Source organism: Solanum stenotomum, chromosome 9 (genome assembly GCF_019186545.1).
Source record: "Solanum stenotomum isolate F172 chromosome 9, ASM1918654v1, whole genome shotgun sequence".
Taxonomy (NCBI): domain Eukaryota; kingdom Viridiplantae; phylum Streptophyta; class Magnoliopsida; order Solanales; family Solanaceae; genus Solanum; species Solanum stenotomum.
The window spans coordinates 55,789,157-55,815,975 of NC_064290.1; the positions used below are offsets into that span (position 1 = coordinate 55,789,157).

Here is a 26,819-nt window from a genome sequence, read left to right on the forward strand (position 1 = left end):
AGGGTTTATGCAAAGTAATAATGCACATAAATCATAATGGATTAATTTTTTTTTATAGTAGGCAACTCAATTATGTTAGTGTTGTTTTCTTGTTATAGTTTTACAAGATCCAGTTATTTTCGAGGATATTTATCGATAAGTTTTTTGAGAGTTTATACTCTTGAAAAAAGAAGATAAATTAAGTATGATAACAGATAAAAATGAGTTATTAATATAAAAAGTTTTTAAATCATACATTAGAGATAACTTAAACTGTATATGAACTAATAACGCTGTTATTTTTGTAGTACAAATTATTATGGACATTATACAAGTTTTGTTATTAACATGTTATACTATAGCTAGATGTATGAATGAATTTATTGATCTAGATGGACTTTCTTAAAGTAAGAATTATTCATATTCAAACTTGAAATATTTTGTTAAGTAACTAATTAAGCAAAGATATTAATTAAATAAACTTTAGATGTTATAGGAATTGAAATTTAATTAATGACGACACACTTGATGAAAAATCAAAGATTGTAGGCCACCATATATTCAACTAATTAAGAAGTAAGAACTAAATACAAAATACTTTTAAAATCCTCAAGTAGGTCTAAACTTAATTAAAGTCATTTTCAGGCAAAATATGTTGTAAGCTAATTTCCCACTGAAAATAAATTTAATAAATAATAAAGAGTAAAAGAGATAATTTATTGGTTTGATTGGGAAGGGAGGTAATTGTAATTAAGAGCATTAATTAAATGCTTGTAATTTACTTCAAAATGAATATGTTCAATGTCAAATAATCGATTTCTCTTCCACCTCTCTTATAGTTCATAGTAAGTATTTTGTTTTATTTATTAGGGAAGTGCTAAATAACCAGAAAATTAAAAAACTATAATATTTTTTTTTATTTTAAAATAAACTGATGTTTTTTTCATTTTTAGTTAAAAGGTATTAAAGTTAAAAGGGTAAAAATATTTTAAAAAGTAAAATAACATAGATAAAATATCATTCTGGCCAAAAATATTTTTCCTATTTATTATGCTCTCAATTCATTTTCTTTATTTGATTTTAATTTGACATGAAGTTGAAAATATAAAATAAAAAATAAAAAATTATGATCTTAAATTAAAAACATATTAAATATTATATATTGTCCTTTAATCTTGTGGTCTGAAATTTGCCATGTAAAAAATCAAAATAAAAAAATTGCAAAAAACAAGTAGTTGTTGTAAAATGAGAGCAAAATATAATAATACTAAGGAAGACAAATTGTGATGAGAAGTATAAAGTGGAGAATATTATTTAAAACTCTTCAAGTGTGTTCTCACAAGGGTAAAAAGACTACCCTTTTATAGGATTTAGAAAACACATGTTTTCATCCTTTAACCAAATACGTTAGTACAACTATAATAAATACAATAAATACATACATTACGTTAGAGATGAATTAAGAGAAGCATCCACACAATTAAGTGGATTTGTAACAATAGTTACATTTTTTGTAAAATAAAAATTAGACAAATAAATTAAAACGAATGAAATAATAAATATTAGGACTTTATGTGGTTCTCATCTTATGAAGGAGAAAAAATGTGGCCTATATATATAAATCCAATAGACTTAGAAAACGATTGATGCTTACTTGCTATAATAATGGAATTAAAGAGAATAACGTACAATTAAGCTATTTCTATAAAGTTTTGAGTAGGGGTACAAAATCGAATAGAAAAACGAATCAAATCGTAAATTGAGTCAATTGGAAAAAAAATCCGACTATGGTTTGGTTTGACTTAGTTTGGTATTGGAAAAAAACCTGACTATACTTGGCTTGATTTGGTTTTAACTAAAACAAGTCAACCCGAGACCAAACAAACCCGACATTACATATATAATTTTTAAAATTTATTTTATACATAAAGTATTTATTTTGATGTAATTTCTAAATATTGCTTATACGTTTTCATAATTTTTATCTTTTATTATATTTTTTCAAGTTTTTTAAACTTAAAATTTTGAATGATCCAATAAATGTTATAGTCCATAGATATTAGTAACTCTAATAAAGCTCAATTCGAAATCAAATCAATACTATTCTAACAAAATAAATTAATTCAACACTAAGAATGACAATAATGTTGAATATTTGTTCTTTAATTTTACATTGGTTTAGACATTTAAAATACATAATCTAATTTTAACTTTTAAAATATTTAATCATGTAACTAATACTTATTAGACTTGTTTTAGCATGATTTTTTAAATTATGATAATTTTCATTATGACTTTGCAATATTTATTTTATATGATGATTTCATTATTATTTTTTATTGAATATTTTAGTGTCATCATTCATCTCATATTTTGTGTTATTTTCTTAAGAAACATCTTAGATAGCTGCATTTTGGTTGGACTAAAGAAATATTTGGAGCACAAGTTAATTATATGTTTGTATGCACACTTTATCGGAAAAACCCAAAAACCTGAAAAATCTGAGATTCATAATTAGTTTGGTTTGATTTAAAAATTTGACACAATGATTTGGTTTGGTATTTGAAAAACTCAAACCAACCCGAGGTTGAAAACCCCGAGTTTTATTAATTTGGTTTGGTTTGTAAATTTAATTTTTTTACACAAATAATTTGGTTTGATATTTGAAAAACTTAAACCAACCCAGCCATGTAAACTACTAGTTTGAGATTTGAGATATTTTCATGAGAAAAAAGTCTAGGTTTCTTACTAGTTAGGTCAATTATTAATGCAAATATGTTTTTTTTAGTTATAAAATAACAAAGAAACTCACTTTCTTTTCTTTCTTAATAAACCATCAAGAATTAATAATAAATACATTCAATATAATTTTATAAGTGAAGTATGTTCTTACTTTGCAGATATAAAAATGTTTATTTTTCAATAGGCCCTCAGTTTGCAGATATAGAAATGTTTGTTTTTCAATAGGCCCTCAATTCATAAAAAACATTCAGTGTAATTTGAAAAAAATATCAATATGAAAGTGAAGAAGAAACGATAACAACAATAACTAAATGATACGATAACAAAATTACAAGAAATAACATGAAAGTGATAGGAATCAAAGAATAATAAACTATGAAAATAATACTATTATTAATACTACATGAAAGGAAGAAGTGGATCGATACGATGTTCCATCAAATAAGAAAGTGAAACAACGTTCAAATATCTAATAATCTTGTATTCTAATTTACGATTTTCATATTAAGTCCTGCCATTTTCTTGTCAAGAATTAAATGCAATATTAACAAAGGAAAATAAGAACGTACGCACAGGAGGACTAGACCAAATCTTCCAACAAATTATATTGGAAGGAAAAAAAGATGAAACACCTTTAATTTTGTACGAAATAAAATTAAACCTTAAATATTTAACGTGCATCACACTTTATATATATATATATATATATATATATATTAATTATGGTTAAAGAAAAATTGTCTAGTAGTTATTAACTCATGAACAAAAGGTCAGCGAACTAATTAATCAAGATCGTGTTGCTTACTAAAAAATAATCACATGTTACTCAAGATTTTCTTTTGATAATCAAAGGATAATCTGACGCACAAAATATCTTATACTTACATAAGATTTGAAGTAGCCATATTGTAATCATGATTAAACGTGATAATCATTTCAAGATATTTGTATAAAATTTAGAATGAAAATTATTCCAAGTCATATAATATAGTATTTTATGTAACGTAGAATTGCTTTAACTGCAATTTCCTTGTGTTTTTACTAAAAAAACAAACAAAATAAAATTTAGCTAAGCTAGTGTGAATGCCTTAAAATATTACAAGAAGCTACCAAGCAATGAGATGATTCATTACGAGCAACAACTTAGCAATAACTTGGTGTTTATGTCAATTCAATATCTCTATATATAAACTGTATTATTGAATTAATATTAATTAATTATATATTTTTTCATCTTAAATTATTATAAATTAGAGGATAATTAAGTTTATAAGCATTTTATAATTTATAAATATGTTTGATAAACATCAAAGTAATTAAAGAGTTAAAATTAACTAAAAATTATAAATTTGATCACTTATTACTTTAAGCTTATAAATATTTATTGTTAGATCAAATATTCTACTATTTAATCCGTAAAATATTTTCTAAATACTCAATATAGCACTACTCCTCCAAAGAGTAGAAAAATCCATGTCCTTCCAATTCCTAGTTCCTTTTGTTTTTAATTCACTTAAATAAATAACTTTATGTACATATTAGTCATTTTAATAGTAGAAAAATTGATTATTCATATTTAAAAAAAATAAATCAAACGCTACTATTAGTTCTAGCATTACAACTTAAACACATATAAGTTAATTTATAAATCAATTTCAAAAAATACATTTTTAACATGAAGTTGTGTTTAGATATGTATTACTTGGATTTTTTTTTTGAAATCTTATAGGTCAAGGTGAAATTTCACCTTACAAATAAAATTAAATTCTCTTTTGAAACCAGATTTCACGAATAAACTTTTCAATATTTGAAATTTACTTTCAAAATTTATAGTTAAAGATAGTGTAATACTACTAGTTATCAACTCATTCTAATTTGTATGGTATTATTTTACTTTATCATCATAATTTAGAATAATATACCACATAAATTAGTTTGAGTTAGTTTTTGAAACCATATTTCAAATTTATGATCAAACAATAACGTAACAATACTTATCAACTACAAATAAACTTTATAATAATTCTCTCGTTTTAATTTATGTGATACTATTTTATTTGTTATCATATTTAAAAATAATATATCACATAAATTGAGATAGAATTTCACCCAAAGTACAAGGAGGAGGTAATAAAGATGCAAAGAAGGGTAAAAGTGAGGTGATAGAAATAAAAACATGAACAAGAAGAGAAAAGACTAGTACAAGTTGAATGTTATTTTGTTGTCATCATCAAACACATAAATAAGAGAGAGAGAAAGAAAAAAAAAGTTGTCGTGTAGTGAAGTGGGCAATTGGAAAAAGGGAGCGTAGCGGTGTGTAATTTCATAAAAGATGTGGGGCCGAAACTGACATTCTAGCACAAACATGATGAGGGAAAAAAAAAATCAACAATAAACAATTCATAACAAAAAAATAAAAAATAAAAAATAAAATCAAACAAGGCCCCCCAACCCACCCTACCCCCTCTTAATAGGGTAGGTAGTGGATAGGGTAGCTTAGTAGAGTAACATCCCCATCTCCTTTTTTTACCATTTCTCCTCCTTTATATTTTTATTAATCTCTCTTCGTTTTAATTTATTTGTCATGTTATAATTTAATAGGAGTTTAAAGAATATATATATTTTTTTAAATTGTGTAATTATAAATTAAAAATGTATAAAGTGTATGAAAATGTCATTAATTTTATAGTAAAAATTTGAATTAGAGGATTGTTCAAAAAGACAAAAAACATTTTTTTAAAAATAAATTTAAAAAAGTAAGACAAATAAATCATAGCGAAGACAATATTAATTTGTAACATTTGCCTTCTTCATTTTATTAGAAAAAGATTTTTTTTTGATGTTTTGTTTGATTTTACTTTTTTATAGTTTATATTATAGGAGTCTCGTGCAATATTTAAGATCACAATTTTATGCATGGTTTGATTCATGTTTTTAGTTATACATAGATTATAATGTATGAAATTGTGTTTTGAATGGTGATTTATTAATAAAGCAATTGAAAGATTTGACGATGATGATATGTATACAATATTATCCAATCTTATAAAGATAAAAGTATTTTTTTTATAGATCTCGATTCAATTAAAACACATCAAATACAACAAAAGAGTGTTATTTTATGCAAAAAAATTTAATGTTGATGCTAATTTTAGCGATAACCAACCAAAATGACCCTTAAAAGAGTGTTTATTGTATGTGTTAAAAACTCATCCTTTTTAGTCTCATGTCAATCAAAATTATAATTTGAAACTAAAGAGAAGTAGTAAGAAAAAACATTTATACAAGATGATACAATGCGGTAGATAAGGTTACTCGTACTATTCTTAAATTGGGTCTTATTTAGTGTGAATTTAGATTAGTCAGATTTCAGTACTGGTTATGGTATAGTAGATGAGGTTACTCCTATACGAGTATCAACACCAAATCCTATTTAGCGCAAATCTAAATTAATTAAATTTCAATATAAGTATCAAACACTAAATTATATTTAGTACAAATATAAATTAGTGAAATTTTAGTACAAAAACAACATATGAATCAAAAAAAAAATTCACCCTTTTTCTATTTCTCACTCAAGGAGAGGGGGTAAAAGAGGGGGTAGTGGGTGATTAATTGTCCAAACCTGCTTTTTGGTGGAGAGAAGAACCTGATGCCCTCTTTTGATGTGTGAGTGGGTGGTGCTCTTTTCTCATCAACTCTCTATATCTCTTCACTATTCTTCTTTCCTTTCAATCTTCTCTTCTCTATACTCTCATCTCCTTTCCATCCATCCATTCATCCAGCCTCTACTACTAGTAATACTAATACTTTTTGGTATATTTCTTGTTATTATTCTTCTTTTTCATTTTATCTTCTTGAAACTTCTCATTTTTAGTCTTGAAAACCAACTAAAGACTCTATTTTTATTTCTTTTTTGGGGATTTCTTCTCTTACTCACTTGATCTTTATCCATTATTTGCTTGTTTTCTCTCTTGGGTCATCTTTTTTTTCTTCATTTACATCTGGGTTTTGCTTAAATTTTAGAGCTGGTGTTTGGGGTATATACTAGCTAGATGAGGTTTGATTACTAAGATTTCTTGTGATTTCATGATCTGATTGTTTTTCTGCTTCAATATTTTTGAGGAGTTTTAACTCTTCTTTGATAAAAACAAGCAAATCTGGTCTTCAGCTAAAAAGTTTTGAACTTTTACTGTTCATTGAGACCAAACCAAAAAAGATTTAATTTTGATTTTAGGGGTTTCTTCATCTCTATCTAACTTCAATGCCCTTTTGTTTTCTTGTTCAGTTTTCCACTATATCCTTGACCAAAAGATCCAAGTTTTTAATATGGTTCATTGTATATAGCAAAAACTTTTGAAAAAAATCATACCTTTGTTGTTAAGATTTAATCAGATTTACTTTGTTTGGTCTTGATTTTTTGATGTGTATTAGTGCTTAGTTGTAACCCAATAAGCAAAACTTGATAAATTTTATGTACCTTTTTTCTTGGTTTTTGTCCACATAAAATAACATTACATGAGTCTTGATCTTTCTTCACATCTTTGCTTGTGGGTTTCTTTCTTTCCCAAAATTGGTTCTTTTCTTGTTCTACTAGTCTTTTAAAGATGATTCAACATAAATAGATACTTCAGATTTACTTCAAAACACATAAAATAACATTGTACTTGTTAATTTCCCCTTTAGTCTTTGTGGGTATTTCTTGATCTTCTGTTTTTATCTTTGCAGGTTGATTTTAATGAAGAAAGGGTAAATCTTGTTGTTGTTGTTGGTGGGGTTTTGTTGTGTTAACAGTAAGTATTCATATTATTTTTTGTGTATGTGGAGAGGCCTTTAGGCTACTGTTATGCTGAAGGCTAAGTATAATAAGGAGATAAGACTAAGTAGTAGTCTTGGAAAATATAGCTACAGTAGCAGCAGCAGCAGTTCTTGTGACTGTTGGGAAGACAGCACAAGAAGAAGAAGAAGGGAGAATTTTATCAGCAGATGTTATCCATTGAAAACATTCCACCAGATCCTTGTCATATCTCTCTACTGAAAAGTAGTAGTAGTGATGAAAGGCCTTCTTCTGATAACAAGCTAGTAGATCTGTCCAACTCTGACCTTGATGATAACAACAACAACAAATTCTCCATAAGGTAAAAAAAAAAAAAAAAAAAACTAAAAAAAAACTCTGCTTCTGTCTTGTATGGTATTTTAGTTTCTAGTCACCTCTTCAATGTTTTACTGTTCAAAGGGTTTTTTAGTCATCTGGGGATTTTCTTTTTGTTGGTCAGATCCACTGTTTCTCATTGATTTTTGATATTGGGAAACAAAAAAAAAATTAGTCTTTTTTAGGTTGTTGTCTTTTACCTCTAGTCTTGGTTAAGATTTCATGTAACTATATTTATTATGATATACATGTGTGAATGTGTATGTGATGAATTTTATGTTGGTTCTTCTTCATGTGATGTAGTAAGCAATTAAAGATTGTTGCTTTCTTTTGTTGTGGGGGTTCCTTTTGCTGTTTTGTTTTGAGGTTATTGACATATGATATGAAATGTTTTGTATCGTCTTGTAGGGATTATGTTTTCAGAACTAGGAGAAAGGACATCAAGACCAATTGGCCATTTTCTCAGAAAAATTTGCAGCTTTGTTTGAGGCATGGCGCGGCGACTGATTTGTTACCTCCTTTACAATCTGATAAGGGATGTGCTGTAGATAATCCTTCGACTGACAAGGACAATATAGTCACTTCTGAGGAGAAACATGTTGAGCTAGATGATGATCCTGTGCCTACTAGTTCTAGCAGTGGTAGAATATGTATGCCAAAACTAGCTGTGGATTGTAGAAATATCAATTCAAGTGGATCTGATAGAGAGAAGGTGTTTCGTTCAACGATAACTAGTCGGTCTTGTTCTGAGATTGATTCAGTTCCAACAGCTGAAATAAGAAAACTGCGTTGCTCGGGAGCAGAAGCTGTTAACTTGCTGGAACCTATGGTCAAGAAACCTCCCATGTCGAACAAGAGTGGGAGTACAGTACAACAATCAGCGAAAAAGTGCAGATTAATGGTCAAATTTGGCAACGTCACAGATCGGAACGTAGACGAGGCAGACACTACCACAAACAGTTTCATGGTGTCTGAGGCAATGGCTTCGAAAGTATGTCCAGTTTGCAAGACTTTCACATCCTCATCAAACACCACGCTGAACGCTCATATCGATCAATGTCTCTCTGGGGAGTCATCAACAGCCAAGTGGACAGCAAATCCCAAGGTGATCAAGCACAGGATAAAGCCAAGAAAAACTAGATTGATGGTGGATATCTATGTAACGGCTAAGAGCTGTACACTGGAGGATCTTGATAGGAGGAATGGAACCAACTGGGCCTCAAACCCGACTTTATCTGTTCGAGAGATCACTGAGGTACCTGCTGTTGAGAAACTGGAAAAACCTCCTCCTGTGAACGTTGAATGCACTGCTAATGAAGGTTCTGTTTATATTGACGCCAATGGCACGAAGCTTCGAATTCTGTCCAAGTTCAATGATGAGCAGCTACCATCATCAAAGCCGGTTATTGATCCTCTTCAGAAAAAAATGGTGGATGGAGATAAAAGAAGCAAATTCATTTTGACAAAGAAGAGAAAGAAACACCACAACCTTCTGAAATCTGCTTCTCATACTAAAAAGTTTTGCTTGTCCAAGCCAGATCACTGTCCCAAGGTATGTTTTTTTTAAATCCTGGATATAATGAAGTTTCCTCAGCTTTGGTTTTGTTCTTGAAACCCTTTTTTAATCAAGTACATCTCATCTTTGAAAATTTCATTTCTTCCAAAACTGTAGCACTATAGTGCAGTAATGGAACTGCAAAATTTTAGGAGTGGAAAACAAAATAATATTGGGAGAGCAATGTTAAATGTCTTTTTCTGTATTTGGCCTTCATGTTCGCTTAATTTCATGATTGTTTTGATAATTTGGTGGAAAGGAGGGGCCAGTTTCACTTGAAATGGGGGCGGGTGCAGGTGGGGTTTTTTGCATATGTTGAGAACTAAACCATGGTAGTTTAAAGTTCTTGGATTTACAATCTGCTATCTTACGTCATTTATCTTTTATCAAAATTATTTTGTTTTTACCAATTAGCAATCCTAGTATGTAATTATTAATTTGCTTTGAACTAAGTTGCTAAATATTTTATGAACAGATTAAGAGTGGTCAAGAGAGCACCTTTTCTCCAAGAGAAAATGTTGACAAAGTGGATTGCCTAAATAAGCACCTCAGATCTGCGGACCAGATGCTATCAAATGGATTGGCAACCATAAAACAATGGGCATGTTCAAAGAGAACTGGCCTCACAAGGAAGATCAGTGATAAGGACAATCATCAGCTTTCTGGAGCTGATAAGTCGACTGGCGTGCAAAGTGACAATGATGTGTTGCCTCAGACTGATTCAGTTAAAAAGAGAAGCTGTCTTGTGAAATCTCCAAGATCATCTGTTTGTTTGCCTGAGAGTAGCCAAAGAACGGGGAATATGCTACTTGATCAGCCTCAAGAAGAACGTAGCGAGGAACCGCCTTCTCTACACAAGAAAGTGGTGGACTTTTCATCGTCTCAATCTTCACTCCAATCTAACAAGAAGAGATCCCTAGTGTTACAAAGGTGCAAAGGAAAGCATTTGAAGGTAGATGGCCATTCTGTAAACAATCATCCAAAAATGACAATAGATCATTCACTTTCTGTGAAACATGTGAGAGTTGGAAGAAACACAGATAACTCTGAGATCAACTGTGAACAGTCCACCCCACATCCATCATTCTCCTCAAAGGCGAGGAAGTTGCCATCATTGAGAAAGAACCTTTCGTCCGTCAGTGAAGGGCCTGCTCGTGGTGTTAAATATAATTTGAAGTGGAAAACAGCTTCCTTTAAGAAGTCTAGTTGGAGCTCCAGCTCAGAATCGGAAGAAGCTGAAGTTTTCCAGACTGAAGGAGAGAAACTTTGTTTAAGAGGAAATCTCAGTGAAACAAAAATCCAAGGAAGCAAGAATTGTGATAGGGTAAATGTTAAAAGATCTGAAGTTTTAAGCATCGGGAAAAATAGAGAGGGAATTATGGCCTCTAATGTGGAAGGCACTCTGGGCTTGAAGAGCTCACAATCCGCTTTGACCCATTCTGATAATGAAATTGGCAGCATTTTAGCAGGTGCATCTGATGCGATGGGATCTGTGAAAGCGAATCATCAAAGTCAGGGTGATAAGACTATGGATCCATCTGCCTCTGAACTTGCTGGGAGGGGAGATTTTATGAGTTTTAGCAAGCCTATGGATGCTGGATCTGATGAGATGTCTGGGCCTGCTAGGTCTCATTGCGAGTCACAATTGTTTAGCGAAGAGTACAAAGGATCTTTTCTTGGAACCAAAGCTGCAACATGTTCACAAGATCCTATTTTAGGTGTTGAAGGGATGATTGATGGTGATGTCCATGATGTTGCTGAATTAGGATCTAACGCCGATGGGCAAGGGAATTACTTTTTGGAGGTTGATCCAATCCCCATACCAGGACCACCGGGATCCTTTTTACCTAGTCCTGGTCGTATGAGCTCAGAAGACCTTCATGGGAGTTCATCATTAACCAGCAGCAGAATTCAATCTTCTGCAGATCATCCCGAATTCATTGATCAGGATTCTTCTGGTTCGCCTACGTCTGCTGCATCAACAGTTTCTAACTCAACTATGGCTAGAACTGGCTCAAGATATTCGGGTAATTTGTATGTCAGTGGAAGGGATTCATCAGAAATGCTCAAATGCCACACTGGCTGGGAAGATAAAAGGTCTAGCTTATCTGGAAGCACTGTTGATCTTCTGGTGGAAAATTCAGTCGCACTACGTCCGACTGCAAATACAGGAAATGATAAAGATGGACTGGACAAATTTGATGCAAATACGTTATTTCCTGGAAAAGGAACTTTCAGATTTACAAATGATAAGCCATGTTGTTGTGTCAGGAAAGAAGGAGGAACATCTCAAGGGTTTGCTGTGAATCGTGAAGAGTCGCAGCTGTTACAGCGACGAGCCATGGCCCTTTCCCCTTTTCCTGCGAGTGAGAATCAGTTGAGCCGTGATTCACTCACAAGATCTAATAATATCATATTGAAGAGCAACTCATTTTCTTTAAGTGACTCGAGTTCAGGACCTGAAACAAATCCCCCCACTAAATCATCGGTCACGGGACATACTCAATTTGGTGTTTCTGCTGATTCTGAGTTCAAGCTCCCAACTCGTGAATCCGAGTCCTTTAGTCCATCTGCTTCTAATCCAGTTCTCAGGCTGATGGGGAAGGACTTAATGGTCATCAACAAAGATGAAGATTCCCCACTGAAAAGATCATCGCACTCAAATTCCATGAATGACCTGGCAAACACCAGACTTCGTAACGAGGATCTCAACTCCTTCCATCAGGTGGATGTGCATAATCGGCATGTCCCTCACTTCCCTCAAAGTGGTGATCAAGTACAGCATTTTGATGTCAGATTGTTAAATGGTTTCAAAAGTCAAGACAGTTACTCAAGGCCACAAGTACAGCCATCCCCTACATCTCCAGCCTCGTTTTTGTGTAAGAGTAGTGGCAGTGGATTGATGGGTGCCCCCTTTGGCAGACAAGACTATTTAGGTGGGGGCAATTTACATACTGTGCGAAATGGACCAATCGAAACATGTGATATGAAGAAGTTTGTAGCAACTCCCATCTCTCATTGGCAGAATGCAACTTCAGTTGGGCCGAATGCTGTCAGAGAAATTATTGTAATTGATGATTCTCCGGAAAACGAGGCTAATTCTCCATACACCATGAGCTCGGGGAAAATGCAGATTAGCTCAGGCTATACCTCAAGGTTTGTGGATCTCTATGAAAATAGACCGCGTGGTGACACTGGAGCAGCTCAGAATGCAAATTTGCTTACTCAAGTGAACGAGCTTCCTGCTAAGACATGGAATGTCAACCCAGACGGTTGTAGTTTAGTTCATCCAAGCTCTTTCTCAGCTTCCTCATCACCTGCAGGTCCTTTTAGATCATCTTTATATTATTCTACAGGTTTTTCATAACCAAGAAATCGCCTTTTACATCTTAACTGACAAAAGAAAACGCGGCAAAGTTGAGCAGATGAGTTTTTCTAGTTTGGGTTTTCGCTTTCATAGCGTTTGATGTTTACTCAAAACAGTACTGGAAGTTCCATAGATATATATATATATAAAGCTTACTGAAGCCTGTTGAAAGTTCCCTGGAGTGTCTAATGTATAAAAAGTCTTCAAATAATGAGTTGTTCCAAAGGATATGAACTTCCAAATTGGTTTCTTCTTAACTTCTCTTTGCTTCTAATATAATGGTCATATACTAATGATGCTCTTTTAGCTGTACTGCTCAGCCTCATTTAAAATATTGCCGCACTCATGTTGGATCCTTAAATAATGTGTATGTTTAAAGGGTCTGATATCCACCACCCGTTGGCATTATTGAAGAGTTCGAGCAACAATCAGGGTGGTAGAACTATTGTTGGCTTGACGCAACCACTTAATTAAGTGAAGGGTGGTTAGTTGAACACCCTTTATACTCTATATAGAATTTAAAATTAGCTTCTATACATGTATATATTAAACCTTGATCATTTTAGCGAAATTTCTGATTTTGCCACTGACGGATTGGATTATTGTCTAGTTGAATGGAAAGATCAATTAGAACATTACAGGTTGTAAATGAGTCAGTGGTGGGAGTAGTGGAATGACAGCAGCTTCATATATATATATATATATATATATATAAGTTTCCTTGCATGGCAATATATATAATCTTGATGTGACCTGCATTCACTTCACTCAGCATTTGCACGTTTGATGGTGAAACAACATAATATATATCTTCTATTTTCATCATCAAATATCTATACTTTTAGATCACAACATGTTTAGTGATATCTCTATATTTCATGTGGTAACAAAAGAGAGAGTATGAGATGGTTAACCGTTGTGTAGCTTGGACTCTTCAAAAATGATCGTTGGGTGAGTCAGACTCTTTAAAAGCGACAACATTTTTGAAAAATTCGAGTTATACAGGTAAAACTATTGCTAGAAGAGGGTGGTGGGGTGGGGGTGGGGGAAACATAATAGACCTTTGTTGTTGTTGTTGCTGCAGTGGTGTACGTGTGCTGGGTGCATTTGTATTATTGCATGCAGGGAAAAAAGTTAAACTCATAGACGCTCCTTTATGTCTTTTTCAATTTCTTATAAGATGGTAATATACAAATACGGTCTCACGATTTGATGTCTTCAATCTTTAGATTCTTACGATTGAATCTATCATACATTACTATATCTCGTGTTGAAAAGACAGGTTCATATGAATCCATTACTTATACGCAAATTGAATGTCAAGTAATAGTAGTTGTAATTTTTACTACTAATATGAGAAATTAAAGGGTTCCAACAAAATCCCAAAGCTACTACAAGGGTTTTTATAAGGGTCTATCACATTAATCATTTCTGTGAATTTTCAATGAATTAAGATCTCTTGATCATACTTATAGTATGCAAAAATTACAAGTGATTTATAAAACTAATTCTCCATTGGTGTAAGAAAATATATTTGGTGTTGTTTATAATATTGGTATGATAAAAATAATATTAACTAGTAGAAGAATCATAATAATCCAAATTTGTGGGAAAAGTCCTAAGTTACGTACGTAGGGTTTGTTAGATATGAAATGGACATAATAATATATGTAGGTAGCAAGCAAGAAAAATAGCCGTTACAAAATTGCTAGAAAATTATGTTAGTGTGTACGACCAAACTTGTGGTTGTCCCTTTACACACTTAGTCAAAAGTAAAACAAAAGATGGAAAAAAAAGACAAAACAGATGACTAGTGTTACATGTTTTTGGGTGGAAAACATAGGTCCCACTATACCAATAATAATAATAATAATATATGAAGATTCGGTGATTTATAATACGTAAATATGTTTTTTAACTTGACTTTAATAGACGTTATATTGTCCAACTTTGAATGTGGATATATAAACACTTGAACTTGTATAAAATTGAACAAACAGACACATGTGTCCTGCATGCATGTAGAATGCAAATTATCATTTAAGACATGTACACATTTAAGTATCTATTTATACATACACCAAAATTAAAGGACATAAATATCATATGAGAGTGGAGGAGGTGGGTTGAGTTGGGGCAGGGAGAGGACGGGGTGAGGGGGCAAGTTGGCTAGTGGGGGGTGGGTGTGGAGGGAGACAAACAACATGATATATATGAAATTTGTTTTTCGTATTTTCTTCAATACCGTCATTTTTTAAGAGAAAAAGATAAATATACCCTCGAACTATTGAAAATGGTATGCAGATACCCTCCGTCATACTTTTGGGACATTGGTGCCCCTGCCGTCCAAAAACTAGAGCATATATACCCTTCACTCTAAAGGAAGACTAAATAGGGACACGTGGCACAATTTTATCCGTCGATAAATGTTGGATCGGTGGATAAGATTGTGACATGTGTATGTTTGTTAGTATAAAGGGTATATATGTTCTAGTTTTTGGACGGCAGGGGCATCAATGTCCCAAAAGTATGACGGAGGGTATACCATTTACGATAGTTCGAGAATGTATTTGTCCTTTTTCCCTTTTTTTTAATTTAGTTAATCAAATTGAAAACCAAAAACTTCATCTTGGAACTGTAACTTTGTGTTGATTGAGACTTTGGGTGATGTTTTCTTAATCATCTAACATAACAGTAGTATTATATTATATTTATTACTGAAGGTTGACTATATTGATTTAATTATCCAGTATATAATGACATATATGCACTTACAGCCTGAATTGATCTCATTCCCCACTGAACAAATGTTAATAATTTTTTTTTTCTTTGTATAATATATGATATATTAAATAAGTAGAAACAATTCTTAGTGTCTAAAGTAGTGGAGGATTTAACCAATCGTATTTTAATTAAGGTCAAACCCTATATATGTATATGCAAAATACACTCAGGTTAGTTGTGTTTTTTTAAATCGTGTTCAAGTTTTGATAAGTAAAGTTATCTAATATTTGTATTAGTAGAAAATTAATAACAAATATATATTCCATAAAATTAATCCACGTTAATCCGAAGATATGTTCATAGAAAAATATATATGCTTGGTATATTTTGCATGGTGATGTTCGTCATCCCTTGTCTTCTCTTCTAATGCCTCTAGTCCATAACAGAATTTAATAATGTTTTCTTTCAACCTTATTAACATACTAGACATTGGAGTCCGTGCTAGTACGGATCCAATATGTATCATTTTTTGTTTCAATTTATGTGACAAAGACAAAATTAAAGAGTTAATCAAACTTTAATATTAATTTAAAATAGTTTAAATTTTTAATTATTGTTAACTATGGTAAAAATATTTTTATGTCTTTTAACATTCTAAATTGGTAATTATTGTAGTATGATTTATAATATCTTTTACGCAATTTTGAAATAATAAAGGTTATTTCTTTTTTCTCAATTTTTGTGGTACTAATAAAATTTGGAGATTCAATCAATTTTTTTTGTCTTTAAAATATTCTATTGTTAATTACTGTAAATTATTGTACTTTCTAAGTAATTTTCAAATAATATATATTATTTCATTTGTCCAATTTATGTGTCACCGATAAAATTTGAAGAGTTAATCAGATCTTTTACATATTTTTATATCTTTTGAATATTTAAGTAAATAATTATTGTGATTTATAATATTTTATACAATTATTTAAAAAAAATTAAACAACAAACAAAACAAATTCATCATAGGAAAATTACCAAAGCACCCTTGAATACATCAATAATGGGTCCCACTTTTTGTTTAATAAAATATGCATATTGGGAGGATATTTTTGTCCAAAGTGGAAATAGAATAAGTATAAAGCATTAAAGTCTTTTAAAATTTTAAATTGTTAATTCTTATTGTATGATTTGTAATACTTTTATGCCATTTTCAAATAATAGAGGTCATTTCTTCTTTTTCAATTTATGTAGTACTAAAAAAAATTTGAGATTCAATCAATTTTTTTTGTCTTTGAAATATTTCTAGTTGTTAATTACTGTAATTTATAGTACTTTCTAAGAAATTTTCAAATAATATATATTATTTCATTTGTCCCAATTTATGTGTCACCGATAAAATTTGAAGAGTCAATCAGATTATATTTTTATATCTTTTAAATATTTAAGTAATTAATTATCATGATTCATAATATTTTATAGAATTATTTAGTATAGTAAAATAAATTTAAAAGAAACAAACAAAACGAATATATCATAGGAAATTACCAAAGCATCCTTCAATACATCGATAATGGGTCCGACTTTTTGTTTTTAAGAAATTGCACATTCGAAGGATATTTTTGTCCAAAGTGGAAATATTGTGTAAAAAATGTGTATTTATTGTGATTTTGAATGTTTTGTGGGGTAATAGGACGCACACAAAGTTAAGGTGTCTTTTTGAAAATCTGGGACAATTTCAAGTATCACTTAATGTTTTTTCTCAAAATCTAATTTACTTTCGTAAACTATGTGTCAGATCAAAATTTAACAAATTCAAAAGGAATGAGTAATAAATAGCTCATACAATGACATATTTATTATTTAACTAAATAATAAATATGTAACTAAAATCATACAATGACATATTTATTATTTAACTAAATAATAAATATGTAACTAAAAATCTTGTTAGCTTTACTAAAAACTAACAAGATAGTTACAATGATAGTTGCATTGTGGTTTATTATATATAGAATATATGGATTTCCTCGGAAGAAATCATAAAATTATCTATATTTGATCTATAGATAACAAATTTAAATTGTGCCGTTGATCAAATTCAAAATATTTCTCTCTATCCACAAAATTGGTGAGTAATTTCCCTAGATAGTCACCCATGTTTGAGAAATTACCTAAGAATATCACTTATGTTTGTTTTAGGACTACAATATCACCCAACTTTACCTATTTTTCTCAAAATATACTTGACACAATAAGTACATTAACTCTTTCCTACTAGGATGCGATGTCACATTATTCTTTATTATTATTATTATTAACAATTTTTTTTAAAAATTTAGACAATCCATATATTATACCCAATAAAAAAAATTACATAAGGAACTCTAATATGAGCTCCTCCGATTCTTCAAGAAAATAAGTGGCTTTCTCCGGTTCTTCAAGGAATAAATTAACGAATTTGCATAAGGAACTGTCTCCTGAGCCGTTGTATACCTTTGATGACCAAAGAAATCGCCACGAGGTAAAATTCAAATTTTCTTCTGATTCTTTTATTTTTAAAGTGTAAATTGTGAAATAATTTGAATACTTAACATGATATTGGAGTAATTTTCTTAAAAATAGGGATTTTTTGCTTGCTTGTTTTTAATAAGATATTTCTATTGTTTGAATTTGCCCAAGCTTTGAACAAATGTTTATAGTTTGTGTAAAAATCTTTTTTTTACCATGAACAAGAAACCTTTGATTTTTTACCATGAACAAGCAACGGATATTTATAGTTTGTGTTAATATCAATGTTCCTAATGTCTAGTTTATCTCTAAATATCCAACTAAATTTATTGTTTCTTCATCAACTTCAAGTAACTAGTTTAATTTTTTCCTCGACAGAAAGACTAAATTTTTGTATGGATATAACGACAAATACTCGTTAATGAAACATAGGATAAAGATTTTCGCTATAAAATTGAAGTAACTAGATTTTCATAGAGAATGAATTAATGCTCTTTTATAGATACATTAAACAAGATGTCATTTAAAGAATTAAAAAAATATTATAATAAATTAAAAAATGTGACATGGCATCCTAGTAGGAGAGAGATAATGTATTTTTTGTGTCAAGTATATTTTGAGGAAAATAGGCAAAGTTGGGTGATATTGTAGTCCTAAAACAAACATAAGTGATATTTCTAGGTAATTTCCCAAACATGAATGACTATCTAGGTAAATTACTCCAAAATTGGTTGAGTAAGAAGAATATTGTGTCTATCTAGAGATTCTAGTCTTGTGTGATGACACCACTTGAATGGACATATATATTTTGTTAGAATTATAATATGCTATACCTACTTTCATTAACTAATATTAATTAATTACAACATTATTTGGTGTGTCCTGTATCTTTGACTTAAATTTATCATGACCTTGAGCACTTAATTTTTAAAATATATTAAAATTCTTTTTGATAATAAGTGATTATAAAATTTAATTTCAAAACTTTTATCTATTATCATATTATTAAAATGTATGCTCAATTCATCTAAAACTTTAAGCTATACATTTTTATTTTACTTTACTTATAGTCATAACATTAAGGCTGACTTTTCTCCTTACCCGATCCTATTTTTTCCACCCTAGTTCTTTTTTTCTCTCTCTCTTTTCCTCCCAATTTGTATATATTTCTAAGGAAAAAAAACAAAGTATTTTTGTCGAAAATGTTTTAATTTGTTTGATATTTTTCTTTTTAGTCTATTTCAAAAAGGATGTCTTTTTCTTTTTGAAGACACTCTGTAGTTCTAACTTTTCGCATGATCTGTTTATGATCATATGATTAAAGAACATTTTAATATATTTGACATATCTTTAGTTTATGATCACACGATTAAAAAAATATTTTTTTACTTTTTTAAACTTCGTATAAGCTAAAATAAGACAGATAAATTAAAACATACCAAATATTCATTATAAGAAGTCGCTCATTTGCCTAACCATCCATAAATAAATAAATTATATTCTAGTTGTAATTAAAAACCACAAAAAGTTTTCTTCCATTCTTTATCATCCAGTGGGTAAGTTTGGCAAATGTGGGACTACCTAATTCCTCGGGGTCTCTAACGACGAATTTAAATAATAGTTGCATAAATGACCATTTTTAAGATTATAATTTAAATTTTGTTCATGTTACATTAGTTGATTAAATTTGTCTAAATTATAGGAGGAATTAGGGAAAATAGAGGAAGTAGAGAAAGAAAAAAATTGTTATTTTTATTGATTTCTTATGAATATAATCATATAACTTATATAACATTTGTAATAACTACAAATTTCAAATTTACATTAGTCAATACGGACCGTGGCAACTAAATATAATTGAAAAATATTTAAACTAATAAAACAAAGTATAAATAGATATTGGTTGAAAAATTTCTTGAAGGTGAGTTAGAGATAAACTACTTTATAAAGTTAGAAGGCAAAATAAAAGAATTTACTCCTGAAATTGTGATATCTACGTATATTAATAAATCAGTGTTGGATTTCATACAAAATGTTAAATATTATTCTTATATCTTGTTAAATTACTTACAAGTCTTGCCAGATTGACAAAATGTGCATAAATTGTAGCGTGGAGATCATTTTTATATAAGTTTATTCAACAATGACAAAATTTAAATAGTAACAATAATATAGTGTAATATTTGTGCAAAATTTCGATTATTTAGGAGGTAGCCCATAATATTTGGGTTTATATATGGGCATCCCCAGGCCCATCTTACTTAAATGAAGCAAGTCCAATTTTACTCTTGAGCCCATATTGTGAAATGAGGTTAAGAACTTAGGGCTAAAGCCCAAATATTGACACAACGTGTTTGGATTTTTACCAATCACATCTTATAAGCATAAATAAAGTCAAAACATTACAAAAATAATGACATGTGGCACCTAGGCTTATCGAAGATATGACCTTAAATAAGATTACATCTAGCGTTTTCTAGTCAATTCTTCAGTATTACTTTCTAACTATCTTATTCTTCAATTTTAGTATTACTTCATGTTTTATTGACTTCATTTTATTGTTTTCGGTTGCTGACATTGTTATTGTTGTTTTCTTCATTATTTGTTTTTATATATATCAAAAATAACTTTCTACTTTCACAAAGACTAACGACTATATGCATATTTTTTTTTTCCAGACTCACTTATGAAATTATACCGGACACATTGATGTAGTTATTCAAACCTTAGAATTATTATTGTTTATTATCAAAATGCGAAATTGGCGTCTTTTAAACTGACACATCACGAGATGCAGACATGAATACTTATAGTGTATTGGTCATAACACTTTGGTCAAACTTTTAACACAATTCACAAATATGCCATCAACACCCACCTCCGTCACCACCGCCACCTACACCACCATCCCGATCGCCGGCGGTGATGTCATCAACCGGTCCGTTCAGAATCTCTACACCTTCCTTTCCCGAAGTCGACCATGGCCGGAATTGATCGCCGGAGCAAGCGCCGTTGACATTCCGACATCCTTCTCCGATGCTGCAATTCGCGTCCGTAGGAACTTCAAGTACTTCTCCGTTAACTATGTCATTCTCATCTCTGGTTGCGCAGCTTGTTCACTCATCGGAACACCAATTTTATTGATTTTCGCCTGTTTGATTTTTGCGTCGTGGTTGATTTTTCTCTTCTTCCGGGAGGATCCTATGGTTGTTCTAGGGCATCAAGTTAGCGATCTAGCTGTGATTTCCGGTCTAGCGACTGTTTCTGCAATTGTTGTTTGGTATACCGGAATTTTAAACAGTTTGATGATTGGTATAATGATGGGTGTTTTGTTGTCAGTGATTCATGGAGGTTTGAGGAATCCAGAAGGATTGTTTGTTGATGAAGACGATGCCGTTTCTACTGGATTGATTTCAAATGCTGAAAGAGGATCATCTTGATCATTACACTGACTCACCAACATTATCTGATTCTTCTTTAGTTTTTTTTGTGTTTTTGTTGATTGAGAGTTGTGTGAATTACTGAATTAAAGAAAGAAGATGCTAAAAGATTTGATTTTTTTGGTTGGCTGTTGATTTTTTTAATCCGGATAAGTTCTGCGTACATTGTATCCTTTCATGCTCACTTGTGGGACTATACTGGGTATGTAGTTGTTGTTGATTGTGAGAGTGAATTTACTGAGTGTTTTGGTTTTTGTATGTAAGGAAGAGATGTTGCTGGTTCCAAAAGTTTACAGGAAAACCTGTTGTTACTGATCTTGTTCCTTCTTTGACAATTGTTTCAATGAATTTGTTCGAATTCGCGTTGTTTCTCCTCTGATGAGCTGAGAAACTAAACTTGAAGATAATTTTATTTTATTTTTGATGACTGGTTTGCCTTATTCTTCCAAGATAAGCTTTTCTTGATTGTGAGATAAGTTAAAAAGACAATCTTTTTAATGGTTTAATGAGGCAGAATTGCTGTGTAGTAAATGAATGAATCAAATGCCATGGGACATGGTTCATCCAACTAAAGAAATAGTACTAGATATACAATGTAGTGCACAGCATGTCTGTTCTGTCTATCTGGCAGGAAAGATACTGCAATTGTTGTAGGTTGATCATGTGGTAGTTGGTTAGATACTTAAATTTGCTTAACAAAATGAATAAATTGCTGAAATCGATATGCATTTCGTATAAGTTGAACTGATGTGGTAAAAAGTACTTGATAATGGATGATTTCTATGTTACATGAACTAAAGAGTGAATTGCTTGGTGACAGTAAACAAAACTGAGCCACCAAAAAAGGTGGTTTTTGGAGGAGTTTTGGGCTCATATTTTGCTCCTCATCCTTACTAATTTGGCTAATGTTTGTTGAGCAGCCAAAGTTTGAGCATGGTTATGACCCAACATTACGGTTCGGATACTAATGCAGGTTCTGCAAAGATCCTCTCCGCTATCGAAATGACCTCCTCTTAGTAGCAGCTTTGCTCTAGTTTCCAGTAGGGTAGCTTTCAATAATGTCACCTCTTGCCAAACATACTCGTCCACTCTTTGGTTAGATTGAAGCTTCTTTTTCCAGCAGAGAGATCCGTGGCACCAATCCTGTATTTGAGAAACAAATGACTTCTCTGCTTCTTCGAGCACATTTGTGCAGACCTTCAAGAGTTCTAAGGCCGAGTTGCATCTTGAGAATGTTGTGAAGGCACTGATTGCTAAAGGAAGAGCTGTTTTTCTGATGAAGAAAACCATGTCCATCGCCTTGAGCTGAACAACTGGTGGTTCGGACTTGAAACCAAACACAAGGAAAGCACATGCCCACAGATGGTCAGAATCTGTTACCGGGTTTCCAAGTTTCCTTGCACCTTGAACATTGGCTTTAGCAGCAACTAGTCCGTCTTTCCTTTTCGCAAAAATCTGTGTGATGGGATGGAATTGGATCCAGCATCCTGTTTGCCTGTTTGCTTTTCGTGCCAAACCAAGTTTAACTAGTAGCAGTGCTGATTCCTCTTCGCTCTTCCATGCTTGGCTTGTGAGGCAGTGACCTGAGTAGAAGCATAGAGCAACTTTCATACATTTAGTCCACTTTTTGAACCTGTTTGTGTTTACAGGAATTTTCTTTGCAGCTGCTGCCAGTAAATTCACCGAGATGGGTGCTGGAGCAAACCATGCCCCTACCTGAAGCATTCTTGAAGCAACGGAATCCCTGCTATCGCTGCTTTGCTGCAAGAGGGTTGTACAAAAAATCAATGTTTTCATTAAAAATGGATTGGTTCTACAGAATTGTTGATGTGGAATGGATATATTAGAGCAACTTGTGGTTTCTTCAACTGGAACCTGATTCACAGCTTCGAATAGAGCAGAGGGCAATATTGCAAGCTCCGATAGCAAGGAACCGACCACCCACAGACCGAAACTAGACCTTCCCAATTTCTCATCAAATTTATGGAGGAATTCTACCTCACCAGCCGGATACTCCTTTTTACGTCTTCCCCTTATCAATATCATGGCATCAGGTGTGGTCAATGGCTGCAGCTGCAACGGATCAAAGTTCATTACCCGGTTGAGTTGTGTTGTGATAATTACATGGGTACCACCAGTGTTAGTTGGTATCAAATCATGAAGATCCTTCCCTTCCCACCACTCCTTCTCAGTCTCTAAATTGTCTATAATTAGTAAATATGGCATGTCACGGAACATCTCCCTTTTAACTCTCTTGAATGCTTCCGATTCTTGCTCATCAAAACTCCTTATCCTCCCTCTTTCCTTCTCTGCATCTGCACTCACATCCAGTCCCAAATTTAGAGACAAGTTCAATATGTTCTGTCGAAAATAGCGAGCTTCACCCCCTACCCACAAGACCATCTTGTATCTCTGTGAATACCTGTAAGCGAATTCCAAAGCGAGGTCCGTCTTTCCAACACCAGCCAACCCATTTATGCATACAACACTCATACTCAAATTCTTATCCTTCCCACTTCTTGATTTTTTGTACTTGGATCTCTTCAGCGAATTTCGTTCAACCCAAGCTTCTTTATTTGTTTCCTTGTTCTTTCCTAGCTCTAGATTTATGTATTTGCCTCTGCCAACATCAGCTTCACTTTCATCATCAGCCAGACCTTCAGATTGTCCTGGTGTTCCTCCTTTGACACTCGGGACAGCACTTTCTTGCTCGAAAGAATCACCACAGCCAAAAAGAGTCGTCTCTATATCGATAATTTCCTTCTCTCTTCCCACAAAACTTTTATTCCTTGGAAAGGGCAACTCTTCAAAGCCTTCTGTACACTTTTCTACAACACTTTTCCTACCAAGCTTGGCCCTTAATATCCCAGCTACTTTTGACACACAAGATCTCCAATTACTCTCATCTGTCTCCAATCTAAACTCATGGCACTTTAGTATTACATCCAGAGCCTCTTTACATTTCTTGGTATCACCATTACGGTTAGAAAGACTTGCAATATCATTGGCATCCGTGTTAAAGAACAAAGGAATCAAGTTCTTCTTTTGCGCGAAGAATCTTATTTCCTCCAAGCTAAGATGGTTGAAAAAGCTACAACCAGTGACAACTATGACACCAAAGGTTACTGAGCATATAACTCTGTCAGCAATCTCATGGCTCTGATTATCTGCATACTTTGCTCTATCAGCAATAAAACAAGCAATTCCCTGAAGCTCAAGTTCTGATTTGAGCCACTTACAGAAGCGTACTAAATTCGGGTTCTGACCATGGAATCCTATATACACATCACAGCTCCTAAGTTTAGCATTGGAAGCCGGTGAAACGGATCCCTTGGCAAACGAAATTCGAGGGACAGGGAAAGAAAATGATATCCTGGGATCGGTTTCCGGTCCTGAAACTGGGACACAGGTGACAATCTTGAGCTTTGTGTCTGTAGGATCATCAGAAAAATCATATCTTTCTGGTGGTGGAGTGTAGGAGGTGCTGGGAACATCATCAGATTGCGAACCGCAGTATGAGACTGGTGGGGATGGATGGACAACTGAGGTAAGAGAAGCAATGAGAGTTTCTTGATTTTCTTGAGTTGGATTTGTAACTAAAGTGGCTCTTGGAGAAATGTAAGGTGATTGTAATGCTGAAACAAATGCAGAAGATGGAGGAGAAATGAGAGAAGGTGAGTTATATGGAGATGATGTTGCTGTCAGTTTTTGCTGACCTGAATTTGCAATCTTGATGGTAAGGGATTGAGTATCAACAGCAGGAATTTCCTCTTCATCCATTCTCAATAAAGGTAACAAAATGCTATATTTTCAGTAGGAAAAAAAACTAGTCTTGATCCTGGATTCTTGATATGGTGTTTAGTCAGTAGCAATTTAATTTGTGGGGTTGGGATCAAAACTCTCTTTTTTCAAGAATCAGATGAATACAACAGTAAAGACTTTTGAAAGCATACATGTGAATATCATACAACTGTGGGCCTCCTTAAGTCAGAACTCAGAAAAACTTGAATAAGAGTAGGCAATAAGGCTAAAAGGATACATCTACATTGAAAACAAGAAAGTCTTTACCTAATTTGATCCATGTAACACATATTAGCTCCTCTCAAGAGGCAAAAGAAGAAGTAAAAATATAAACTGTTTTTTGTTTACTTTACCTTGATTTGGTTCATTTGAAGCCAAGAAGGAAAACATCATTTGATTTGAGTCTCCATGACCCCTCTAGCTTTTACAGAAGGGGAATCTAGTATATGAGTTGGATCTGTGAGGTTTTTGAACATAAAATATTGTAAGAAATTGCTCTCAAAAGAAGCTGCAGATTGTTAGTGGTTAAGTGGTGTAATATTTTATATGCTTAGTTTAATACTTTTATCTTGGGGTTACCCATTCTTTTTGTTTTATGTGTTGTAAGATTGCATATTTGAACTTAGTAAAAGCAATATTTATGTACATTAGTATATAATTTTCACTCTGTCACAGAGTCCAAAGATTGGTCAGAATGAATACAGAGAAGGGAAAAAAAAGGCATTGGGAGAGTAACCAAAGAGGTGTGTAACCTTGGTGGCAATGAGGCACTAAACTTTCGTTTGATTATAAATTTTGAAGTTGAAATTTGAAAACAATTTTTGGAACCTATGTCAATGTCTGAAAAGATATTCAAATATAAAATTTCAAAATCTATGATCAAACGCGGGAAAAGGAGAAAAGGAGATCCAAAACAAGAAATGCCTCTTTTGAGTGAATACAACCAAATATTGCTGTTTGAATGCAGGTTTGCTACTCTCTATTCATATCTGACACTATTTTCATTATTTGCTATGGGAATTGGACCAAAGACCAGTCCAACATTGAGCACTAAAATCATCAATAATTTGAAAGCTCATTGTCTCAATATGTGTGTATTTATATTAGTGTTTCTCATTTCATTCCATGTTCACTTATTTTGTTAAAAGGACTAGTAACAAAGCGATTATTTTGAGACGGAAGAAGTAAATAATAGAGTAATTGAAAAGGATATTATTCAAGAATATGCATGCACTATAATAAAGAAAGAATAGGATAACAATAGATTCATCATGGGCCCTTGTTACTAGTTGGCCTTCAAAAAGGAACATTTATAGTTAGGTTATACCAAGGGATTCCACCTTTTGTGTAATATAAAAGTTTTCCCCCTTTTACAAGATGCTAGAGTATGATGATGGGCCCTGCCATTTTAGTTTAATGATAATGTCTGAGTTAGATGCACGTTACTGAATTTATCACAAACAAAAGGTTGATACTAAACCAGAGCATGGTAGAGAGACGAGCTTATTATTCATCAAATTTTAAGATTTTACACGCTTGACGCCACTATTTTTT

The 26,819-nt window shown here is 32.2% G+C and overlaps 4 protein-coding genes across 5 annotated transcripts in view; 3 read left to right on the top strand and 1 right to left on the bottom strand.

The window, feature by feature from the left end:
* The window catches only part of LOC125875684 (THO complex subunit 3), a 163,179-nt gene that overhangs the window by 57,680 nt on the left and 78,680 nt on the right, over positions 1-26,819 (top strand). The window lies entirely within an intron of this gene.
* LOC125875670 (uncharacterized) lies at positions 6,356-12,937 on the top strand. Of its 2 annotated transcripts, none has more exons than XM_049556679.1 (4): positions 6,356-6,537; positions 7,450-7,859; positions 8,282-9,425; positions 9,904-12,937. In XM_049556679.1, the coding sequence occupies exons 2-4, from the start codon at positions 7,708-7,710 to the stop codon at positions 12,793-12,795; spliced, it is 4,188 nt and encodes a 1,395-aa protein (XP_049412636.1). In that variant the 5' UTR covers positions 6,356-6,537; positions 7,450-7,707; the 3' UTR covers positions 12,796-12,937. The 2 variants fall into 2 exon arrangements, with proteins under 2 accessions (XP_049412636.1, XP_049412637.1); XM_049556680.1 differs by lacking the exon at positions 6,356-6,537 and adding an exon at positions 6,607-6,781.
* Positions 20,792-21,885, top strand: LOC125875687 (PRA1 family protein G2). The gene has a single exon (XM_049556707.1). It carries the CDS (start codon positions 20,886-20,888, stop codon positions 21,462-21,464), a length of 579 nt encoding a protein of 192 aa, XP_049412664.1. The 5' UTR covers positions 20,792-20,885; the 3' UTR covers positions 21,465-21,885.
* On the bottom strand, positions 22,166-25,488 carry LOC125875672 (uncharacterized). Its single transcript, XM_049556681.1, has one exon. The coding sequence runs from the start codon at positions 25,242-25,244 to the stop codon at positions 22,335-22,337; it is 2,910 nt and encodes a 969-aa protein (XP_049412638.1). The 5' UTR covers positions 25,245-25,488; the 3' UTR covers positions 22,166-22,334.

Bases quoted from the DNA above. Each gene is read 5' to 3' on its own strand.
- LOC125875670 (XM_049556679.1), top strand. From the start codon at position 7,708: ATGTTATCCATTGAAAACATTCCACCAGATCCTTGTCATATCTCTCTA. The intron at 7,860-8,281 runs GTAAAAAAAAAA...ATCGTCTTGTAG, and splicing joins AACAACAAATTCTCCATAAG to GGATTATGTTTTCAGAACTA. The intron at 9,426-9,903 runs GTATGTTTTTTT...TTTTATGAACAG, and splicing joins AGCCAGATCACTGTCCCAAG to ATTAAGAGTGGTCAAGAGAG.
- LOC125875672 (XM_049556681.1), bottom strand. From the start codon at position 25,244: ATGGATGAAGAGGAAATTCCTGCTGTTGATACTCAATCCCTTACCATC.
- LOC125875687 (XM_049556707.1), top strand. From the start codon at position 20,886: ATGCCATCAACACCCACCTCCGTCACCACCGCCACCTACACCACCATC.